This window comes from Cydia pomonella, chromosome 2 (assembly GCF_033807575.1).
Source record: "Cydia pomonella isolate Wapato2018A chromosome 2, ilCydPomo1, whole genome shotgun sequence".
NCBI lineage: Eukaryota > Metazoa > Arthropoda > Insecta > Lepidoptera > Tortricidae > Cydia > Cydia pomonella.
In genome coordinates this window covers 15206678-15217506 of record NC_084704.1, presented here as the reverse complement: position 1 = coordinate 15217506, position 10829 = coordinate 15206678, and the positions used below count along the sequence as shown (strand labels likewise).

The 10829-nt window shown below is 36.1% G+C and overlaps 1 protein-coding gene across 2 annotated transcripts; it reads left to right on the top strand.

Moving 5' to 3' along the window:
• Positions 1 to 2865: 2865 nt before the first annotated feature.
• Positions 2866 to 10090, top strand: LOC133534501 (kielin/chordin-like protein). Of its 2 annotated transcripts, none has more exons than XM_061873660.1 (3): positions 2866 to 3733; positions 7230 to 7430; positions 8878 to 10090. In XM_061873660.1, exons 1-3 carry the CDS (start codon positions 3673 to 3675, stop codon positions 8997 to 8999), a joined length of 384 nt encoding a protein of 127 aa, XP_061729644.1. In that variant the 5' UTR covers positions 2866 to 3672; the 3' UTR covers positions 9000 to 10090. The 2 variants fall into 2 exon arrangements, with proteins under 2 accessions (XP_061729644.1, XP_061729642.1); XM_061873658.1 differs by having other exon boundaries at positions 2866 to 4166.
• The last annotated feature ends 739 nt before the right edge of the window (positions 10091 to 10829 follow it).

Here is a 10829-nt window from a genome sequence, read left to right as displayed (position 1 = left end):
AAAAGTTATTCGTTTTGAAAGACCTTATCTAACCATATGCCACTATATAAATATAAGAGAGTAGAGACTGCACGATCCCACAGTCAAACCGTGTAAACTGTTTTGTGGGACTCCGTATCTGTTTGAGATGTATGATTTTATGTTAATAATAAATAAATAATAATAGGGCCAAAGAAAAAAAAAACAAAGAAAAATCATTTTGTATAGGAGGTACCCTAATTTTTTTATGGTTTTTATTTTACTGTTCTGTCGCAATGCATGATTTATGTATCCATGCCAGCTATCTAGCACTAACTATCACGGAGCAAACCCTCGAACAGGCGGACATGGCGAAACCATAAGGGTTTCTAGGTGACTACGAAACCCTAAAAAATACACTGCAGAACATGTTAAAAACTAATCGAGAACGAGTCGAAAAAAATTGAGACATCGAAAAATGTTGTGATGGTACTGAATTCTCGGGGAGCGAGTCCTTGCACTTAATCTTTTTTTTTTTCAAACCAGTGGGCCCCGCGAACTATTGTGCTAAGGGCCCCGCGCCTTCTTAATCCGCCCCTGATCTTATTCCAGTGTAATGAGAGCGTAGCACTATATTTATGAGACGATTCTTTCGATACATATTTTTGCACAACTTGACTGTACTAAACAGGAAACACAATTATTTCAAGGTAAGAAATATTTTAATAAAATAAGCGTACTATCATAGAGGAACAATTTGACATAGGCCGCGCAACTGACAACCCAAGAGCATTATAATCACTACGTTTTAAGAGACGGGACTTCCATACTAGCGAGTGGAATCCGGTTGTTTCGCAAATCATTACCAAAATGTACGACAAAGAACTGTCAAAGAACCATAGTACCAACAAAAGCAATTTAAATAGTGTAGTACGCTACACGCTTGCGTTTCTTATCGATATCGATAAAATGGGGAGGGTTGACATATATACTCTTGTCTCCAAATTTTGTACTCGAAATCAAGTTAGGATCGAGTCCACATTTAAGTTGTATGTTATATAGTGGATAGTTCTATGAGTGGACTAATACGTGGTCGAGCTTAATGTAGACCCGATTTTTTTTTAGAACATCTTGTTGTTCTTCACCACTAGGAAGGATCAAAGTAGCACTTTTCTTCCCTACTAGGAGGGATCACTTTTTTTTCCTCTTTTTGCATACTTCTTAGGTTAAATTATTTAATTAATTAATTAATTTATTTATTTATAGCCTCATATCAGAAATACATTTTTTATACTGTATCTATAGTTTTTCCTTAATCTACGATAACCGATTCTGTGTGCCTTTGGGCAAAGGCCTCCCCCAATCTTCTCCACTCTTCCTTATTTTGCACTAATCTGGTCCATATTTTAGTCCTTCCAGCCATGTCTTCTATTTCATCGGACCATCTTTTAAATTGCCTACCTCTGTTTCTTTTATGTCCTCTAGGATGCCATAGTGTTACAATTTTGCTCCATTTATCTCCTCCTCTAATAGTATGTCCAGCCCACTTCCATTTCAGTTGTTTTGTTTTGTATGTCACATCAGTAAATCCTGTTTTGTCTCTTAAATCCTTGTTACTTATTTTGTCAATTCTTCTTCTCTTTATGATTATTTAATTTAATTACCATTAATTAAATTTATTTAATTAATTTATTTTTTATTTGTACCATAATAATTTCCTCCTAGGTGATGTGAAAAGCAGTATGTAAATTTATCACGTGGTAGCAAAAATATTTCCACCTTAGGGTGGTATTCCACCTATCCAATTTCTTGGTCCAATGTCATTGCGTCTCACTCTGTTATTAAGCAAAATGTGAGACGCAAGACGAAATACACATTGGACAAATAAATTGCATAGGTGGAATACCACCCTTAGGCATTAACACTTGAATCCCTCACTACGCTAGGATTCTATTTTAGAATACCTCGTTACACTCAGAATGTAATTATAAAATCCTTCAGTATTTTTTTTCTTATTTTTTTATTATTAAAAGCATTATTTTCAAAATGATCTGCAGATACATGTTTCAATAAATGTAACTTTTCTATGGGAAGATGTATCAGGTCTTCGTTCCCAACAAATTTGACCCACTGCCTGCATCTGAAAACATACAGCCTTGGTTATGTACAGTTTATATTCCAAGTGTTTGCTAATGAGATGATCAACTGATTATTTAGCGCTAATATGCATCTATAAATCATGTTTTTTTGGCATCCAATTATCAACAACCCTTTATCAATGCTCTAACTTTTTATGTATTTATATGTCTGTTAATCATGAGAACCGGTCTGGCCTACTGAGCAGTAACCCTGCCTATGAAGCTGATGGTCCCAGGTTCAAATCCTGGTACGGGCATTTATTTATGTGATGACCATGCGTATTTGTTCCTGAGTCATGTGTGTTTTCTATGTATTTATATGTATATATCGTTGTCTAAGTACCCACAACACATGTCTTATTGAGCTTCCTATGGGATTAAGTCAATTAGTGTAATAATGTCGTATAATATTTTTTATTGATCACAAAAAGAGAGATTAATTTACTTACATTTCAGATTAATATATTAAATAATTACTAGATTTTAAAAAAATATGTTAAATAATGACCATTATTGCATAGATGATAGATAATTTTCCACTGAAAATCTTCGACGAATTAATTTTGTGTCATATTGCAAGCAAGTTCTCAGGAAATTTCACATATTTTATTTAATTACTTACACTGATATACAAATAAACATACAATTATCGATAGTTTTAGTACATCCCTAGTTCACAACTAAAAATAATATAAAATATCAAATTTTCGATGTGTTTAAAGCGTGCTGCACCAAAATAAGGTCAAAAGTATCTAAACCATTACGTACCGGTCTTTATCCAAGGGAAATTTCGCCATAAAATCCCTTTTTTCGTGATTTTCTCGAGTGGCTCGCTTGCCACATATTTCACACTTAGTAAACCGTTTTCTCGGTGGCATTGTAACAAACTCGTTCTTTACTCTGATCACGGTTCACTATTTTCGATATTTTCACTAAATAATAAATAAAATAATAAAGGAATTGCACGAAATACCCGAACAAAACATTGAAGCCTTCATAACACACAAAACAATTAGGCTGACAGTTGACTTGATGTAAACTTGACAGAATAAATAGCACTGACGTTTTATTTTTCTTCGTTGGCAAAGATTTGCGAAACAAGTTCCATACAAAACTTATTTTGTTCTTAGTTGCGTCAGCCTGCTGACAACCAGCTGTGGCACTGCAATGGCGGAAGGATTCAATGTGTGCGTGTCACGAATGTGTACCTAGGCGGATTGAGTAGATTTTCTCTAGTTTGGTATGAAAACTTTTCTTGCTCGGGGATAAGGTTCAATCTAGTATGGCAAAAGAAGTGAGAGCGCCCTCCACTTTAGGTACAACTTCATGGATTAATATCGTATTTTACGTTATATTGTATGTCTATGTATTTTACGAAAGATAATGTGTTAATTATTTAACTTATGTATGAACATTTATCCTGCCTCTTTTTTTCTTTCGATCGGTATAATTTTTCAACATTCGACCACGCATGCTGGCGTATTTAATTTTTTTCTTCGAACAATTAATGCACTGATGACGTTTCAATTCGACTGACACGGCAGATTGGTGGATGAGGCCATAGAGATAACTGTCAATGTTAGTGCACATGTACACAGGCCCTCAAGTCCATACAAAGAAAAAAAACATGTACGCAGGTACCTATTGTAATTAGACCTAGACAGATATCTACCAGCTAAGATACATTGATTGAGTAAGATGTGTAAAATCTAATATTTAATATATAAATATTTTTCGGTAATTCTGATTGTCAAAAGTTGAAGTTTGACAATTCAGTGACCGCAAAACGTATAGCGCAGTACAGCGCCATCTGTTTTGGATGTCAAACTAAGAGACACGTTGTTTCTTAGATATATACCTCTCTATTACAATCAATTCTCTTTGCTACCAGCTTTCCTGTTTTATTCCAACAGGTTTTTACGTGTTACTCTAAGCATATAAGTTTGTTATAAAACTACTTTGTTTATTCTGTAGCAGTCCTTTGAAAGAGGCAGTCAATTTTACAGAAGATGACAAAACTGATTTTAATCCTTTGTTTCCTTATTAGTGGTGTTTTGCTGTATGACACACGTGAGTACAGAGTAATAATAGTACCTAAACTAAATTAGGGTTCCGTAGTCAATTAGGAACCCTTATAGTTTCACCATATCCGACTGTCTGTCTGGCTGTCTGTCTGTCCGAGGCTTTGCTCCGTGGTCATTAGTCTAGAAAGCTGCAATGTGGCTTGGATATATAAATCAATAAAGCTGACAAAGTCATACAATAAATCTAAAAATTATTATTTTTTAGGGTAATTTTTTTTTTGTTTCTACCCTACAGTGTGGGATATTATTGGAAAGGTCTTTCATAACTAATAAGGGTCTCCAAGAAACATTTTTTGATAATGTGAATATATTTGGAGATAATCGGTCCGAAAAAAAATAGTGTTCCCCCCTAACTTTTGAATCATAGGTCCAAAACATACGAAAAAAATCGTCGAAGTAGAGCTTAAGAAAGATCTTCTTCTTTGCTCATTCCCACTTTAGGTGGGGTCGGCTCTCCTAATTTGTTTGCGCCATGACATTCTGTCTAGATTTGTCGGACCAGGAAGTCTCTCCTTTAACAGGCTGGTCATACTGGTCTACCACGTCGTTGGGAACCGGCCTTTAGCTCTTTTTTTCCGGCATGTAAGGTATAGTGCTTTCTTAACCACACACTCGTCATCTCTGCGCATGACATGTCCGTACCACCGCAGACAACATTCCTTTCAGCTTTTCGCGGATAGGGGCTTCAGCTTATCAAGCCTAGTAACCCCTCCCGACCATCTTCATTTATGTCGTGTGAAGCTTGTGTACGTCTATCTTCTGCATTGGCCAGCATTCGGCTCCATACAACAATGCTGGTCTGACAGCAGTTTTGAAGACCTTTCCTTTTGTGCGGATTGGCATTCGAGGATCACAGAGCACTCCTGTTAAGCAACGTCACTTCTGCCAGCCGACGCTTACTCTATGGGCCACGTCCGCCTCGATTTTGCCACTCTCGGATACAACCGAGCCCGGATATTTGAATTGGGATACTTTAGGTACCGGTTTTTGGTCAGGGTAGAGAATAGTGGTAGACTGACTGTTATCGCTAAACCGTTATTCAACGTGTTCAGTTTTTGATCTACTGACTTTAAGTCCCGCTTTCTCCAAAATATTGACCCATAGGCGCAATGTAGCTTCTGCTTCCTTTGATGTATTAGGAGGATATCATCCGCATATAGAAGGTTCCAGGGTAGTGGGGCTTGGATATCTTTGTGATTAGATCCATGACAAGGTTAAATAAGAGAGGACTGAGGGCCGAGCCCTGATGAACTCCGACGCCTATTTCGAATGCCTCGCTTAGACCTGCTGGTCTTTTAAGTCTGGTGCACGCACGACCATTCGTATCCTGAATAAGTAGGTGTTGAGCTCGATGTGAGTGCTTAAAGAAAGATATTAAATGAAAACTATAGCGGAAATTATCAGTTTAGCTGTTTTTAATTATCACAAAAAGTCTCCCCTTCATAGTAAAAAGACGTACCTACCTATATCCACAGTTAAACCGTATTACGACATTCAATAGATTTTTAAAGTTATTTGGCATTATTCATGTAAATAAACTAAAATTCAAGATAAAAATTGCTTATTTTACTCATTTTATTTTTATTTCATATAAAATTAATTAATTTGTCTAAAACAGTTTCATTGGCTGTTTGAGTAATGTCGTTGACTAATGGCAGTTTTAGAACGAAAGATTAAAAAATTAAAATGTAACAGGCAATCCTGCTAATTTTATATTCTTATTAATATTCGTTTATTGCACTCATGTACAAAGCATTATGTCTAGGACTTATTGCTATAAGGAGTGGTTCATAAAAAAAAGCGGCCATGAACCCCATGAAGGGTTCCGTACCATTTATGACGTATTAAAAAAATTACTTACTAGATTTCGTTCAAACCAATTTTCGGTGGAAGTTTTCATGGTAATGTACATCATATTTTTTTTTAGGTTTATCATTCTCTTATTTTAGAAGTTACAGGGTGGGCACACACATTTTACCACTTTGTAAGTGTCTCTCGCGCAAACTATTCAGTTTAGAAAAAAATTATATTAGAAACCTCAATATCATTTTTGGGAGCGTGCACGACTGTCACGCAACCTAGTGGCCGTAAGTCTAGGGGAAAACGTCAATTCATTACATCTTATTAAACTACTCCAAAACTAAAAACTACTGAACGGATTTTCATACGACTTTCATCTATCAATAGAGTGATTCTTGAGGAAGGCTTAAGTATATAACTTGTTAAGGTTTTGTGTAAATTGTTTGAAATATAACGATGTTGTCGGAAAAAATCACGCTGGCTAGGAGCTTTAATCGGAAACGCTGCCTAATCCGTTTGAGCTATAACAACACAATGTATGGTGGGGTTGTTTCTCATTCATAGGTCTACAAAAAAGTCCGCGATGTTAAATGTCTATCTTTTAAGGATAACTTACTATACATATTCGTAACTTCTAGAAAAAGATCACGTAATACGTGGCATTTGCAAAGCTATTTACATGGATACATTATTAACAATTATCAAAATAAATACGTTAGTTATATTAAGCATTTCATACAGCTTACAATGGTCCCTTACACCATACAATTTAAATGAATATTTCAGGAGTAATCGTAAATCAATGTTTCATTTCGAGCCATATAATTGTACGGAATGTTAAAGACGCTATCCGCAGTTAGTTAAAATTTTTACCACCTTATGCGCTGGGATCGCTTTACTTACCCCCACCATGCACTTCGCACGGTCCCAATACCCCACACGTATGGGTTTGATGAATAAAGATTTTTTGAGTTTCAGTTCGAAGTATGGGGAGCCCCCAAAATTTATTGTTTCTTTTTTTTCTATTTTTGTGTAAAAATCTTAATGCGGTTTATAGAATACATCTACTTACCAAGTTTGAACAGTATAGCTCTTATAGTTTCGGAAAAAAGTGGCTGTGACATAATCGGACAGACAGACGGACATATACGAATCTATAAGGATTCCGTTTTTGCCATTTGGCTACGGAACCCTAAAAAGGAGCAGCACTTATGTGTGTGTTACATCATGTCTCACTTAATATTTTCAGGAATATGCAAAACTATAAGAACAAGGATTCTTCACGAAGGGGACCGTTTCGAGCCGCAGAAATGCTTCTTCTGCGAATGTCGAAATCAGACTCTGAGCTGCGATGACCAGGAGCCAGATGCCTGTGCTGCGCCGCCTTGCGATCCCGCGATACAGGTCTCTATTTCGGACAGGTGCTGCAAGATTTGCCCAGGGGTAGGATGTACGTATTTGCTCTCTTTGTCTCTTAAAACCACTTACGATGGACTAGTTCTCTTTTAATTAGGTACTTATATCGGTACTTGTTTCGGAAACAGCATGGAGGCAAGTATGGAGTTTAAGCTATTAAATAAGAGACACGTCAAATGGGATTTGGCAATCAATTGTTCGCCCATTTTTAGGGTTCCGTACCAAAAAGGTACGAAAAAACCCTTATATAGGGTGCAACTTTGTCCGTCGGTCCGTCCATCTGTTTGTCTGTCACATCGCTAAATATCTCGAGAACCACTTAAGCTATCGATATGAAATTTGGAATAGTTATGAACAACGCTAACCCAGACACATTGAAAGTATTATTATTATATTGTATTCTATGTTTATTAACTATGAAAAATGCCTAATATGATGAGGGGGCAAAATTTCAAAGTTTAGTGACTAGGTCAAAGAGGTATCATTTGAAAGAGCTCAAGTTGTACATTACAAAACATTTTTTTATAGTGGGAAAAAATGATTTATGAAGTAAAATGCCACCCCCCCCCCCCCTTATCTCCAAAGTTTACCGGAGAATTTTTTTTTTTACTAAAAGAACAATTCTTGAAATCGGTTCACATGATAGAGAATTATCGACGGCGTATAAGGCGTGTATTTTTTACATGTTCATTTTACAGCTGACGGTCTTTGCACCGCGATGCAACCGGCTGACGGTTCTTTTAATTATTTAAAACAGCATTTAAACTATCGACACTATCGTCTGACAAAGTATCAGTCGAGAGGCGATGACTGACGAAATATGCTCCTGGCCCGTGGTCTACAATATACATGCATTGCATCGCGCAAATGAGTTAGACAATTTGCTGTACAAAATTATACTTAGTATAGGTAGTTTTGGTCAAGTATTTCGCCTTTATAGTTACACGTGATAATTCAAAGTTTGTGCGGAACTCTCGGTGCGCGAGTAAAACGAACTCGCACTTGACCGGTTTTTTTTTTAACATTATGTCACCTATTTAGCTGAGAAACCTTAGAAACATTTGTTTTTTATACTAGTATATAGCTTATTTATTTTAAACTTTATTCCACATAAAAAAGAGTACAACAGGACAGGCGGACTTAATGCCAATAGGCATTCTCTGCCAGTCAACCATAAGGCAAAACAGAAAAACTTCAAGGTGGGTGCAGTGAGAATTAAACAAGAATACCGTAACTTTTGAGCGAAATAAAATTTCTAAATAAATACGTCTATATACTAGCTTATTTATATACGATTAGATGGCAGGCATCGCTGATCTTCAATTTTATTAATTATGACCAAGAACTAGAAGTTGAGACATAGGAAAAAAATATTTTTTACTATTTAAACTAAAGAGGTTCCATCAGTAAGTACTATACTCGTAGTTAGACTTGTAGGTACCTACTTATTTCATTATATATGTTTTTTTTTTTTATTTCAGCTCGCTGTTGGTTCAACGGGATGACAATCGAGGATGGAGAAAGCTTCCAACTAGATCCTTGTGGTACATGCAACTGCCAAGATGGGAAGCTGACATGCTCCGAAGAGTGCCCGAGCGGATGACTTGACTTGGAAATTGAACAGATTTATCATTTAAGTATACCAAACAAATTTAACGCATAAGTAGATACAGTAGGAGATTTTATATAGAACATAAACTGGGGCAGAGGTTATTCATAACCTATGGTTGGTGTTTTGTACTTTACTGCATGGTGATTCTTTTGAAATAACTCTTGAAAAGTAACCTTGAAAGTAACTCTCTGGCGTCTCAAGTATCTTTTTTTAAATTGCAGTACGCGTTACGGTCTCAAGGTAAGCCCTACTAAAACTCAGGTTATGGTGATAGGTAGGTAGCTCAAAGCTTACTGCCCGGATTGATTTTGGCTCTCTACCTGCCACAATGTTTCATGGTATTCAGATTCCCTTCTCCAGGTAAGGAATCACGGTGTCATGATGGACCAGAGTCTCTCTTGGGCACCTCAGTTGAGTGAGGTTAGTAGGAAGATGTTTGCTGCAATTTCATCACTCCGCAGACTTCGAAATTTCTTGCCTTACGCCACTAAAATTGCGCTAGCTCAATCTCTCTTACTGCCCATATTACGAGTAAATTAAGCTGACATTTGCTATCTCGACCTTACGAAGGACCAGCTGAATAAGCTTGAGCGCCTCCAGAACCTCTGTATAAGATTTATATTTGGCTTGCGCAAATATGACCATGTGTCTCAGTTTCGTTCTCAGCTCAAGTGGCTTCCTATTCGTCTTCGCCGTGGCTCTCATGTTCTTGCCCTACTTTATAGCGTGCTAAATAAATAAATAACAAATAAATAAATCAATATTATAGGTCATTATTACACAAATTGACTAAGTCCCACAGTAAGCTCAATGAGGGTACTTAGACAACGATATAAATAATATATAAATATTTATAAATACTTAAATACATAGAAAACATCCATGACTCAGGAACAAATATCCATGCTCATCACACAAATATATGCCCTTACCAGGATTTGAACCCAGGACCATCAGCTTCGTAGGCAGGGTCACTAATACCCACTAGGCCAAACCGGTCGTCAAATATACATCTAAATAGATATTTCACTAAAAACTTTTTAAATGATTTATATTGCTGGCTGGATGTTGGATGTCGTAAACAGAAAAAATTAAAAAGTGCCCGGTATTTTCAATGAAAATTTGCATTTATCCATAGAAATAGGATAGTATAGAACGACTGTCAAACTTCGAAAGTGTGACCAAAAATTAAATGCAAGTGTGTGCGTATTGTCTATGTGCGAACAAAAATAGTGATGTCATATTAATAATCTATCGATGTTTAACTGCTTTATCGACTACTTTTTCAAATGTGTTAGAAAAAGTTGAAAATAAAAAGTTAAGAATAAGAATAAGAATGATTTATTGCAGTACTGTGTACATTTGTAGATGGTAATCCTGATACAATTTATTAGTTCCAACAGTTACCCATTTCGGGTATGCGATACTTAAATAACTTATGAACTAAACTTAAATAGCATGCAAAGATAATTAATTACATACCAATGAATGTTCAAAATATTCTTTTAAACTATAAAATGATTTATTAAGTAACCAGTTTTTCAATTTTACCCGGAATCGGTTACCTTCGAGTGCCTTAATATCAGCTGGAAGGTGATTAAATACCTGAATTGCTGTTACAAAAGTGTTCTTTTTGAATATGGATGTGTTTATTTTTGGTAGCATAATATTATATCTATATTGCGTCCTAGCGTTGCACTTTGTTGAAGAGAGAGCTGTAAAATAATTAGGCTGTTTTTTTACAAATAAACTTACTTCTAGAATATAGATTCCGGTCAGTGTAAGGAAACGTTTCTCTCGGAAAACGGAGTTGAAGTTGTT

What these genes read in the sequence shown, in the direction of transcription:
- LOC133534501 (XM_061873660.1), top strand. Translation starts at nt 3,673, where the DNA reads ATGTTAGTGCACATGTACACAGGCCCTCAAGTCCATACAAAGAAAAAA. An exon ending in GAAAAAAAACATGTACGCAG is followed by an intron (nt 3,734 to 7,229) that starts GTACCTATTGTA and finishes TAATATTTTCAG; the next exon opens with GAATATGCAAAACTATAAGA. An exon ending in GATTTGCCCAGGGGTAGGAT is followed by an intron (nt 7,431 to 8,877) that starts GTACGTATTTGC and finishes TTTTTATTTCAG; the next exon opens with CTCGCTGTTGGTTCAACGGG.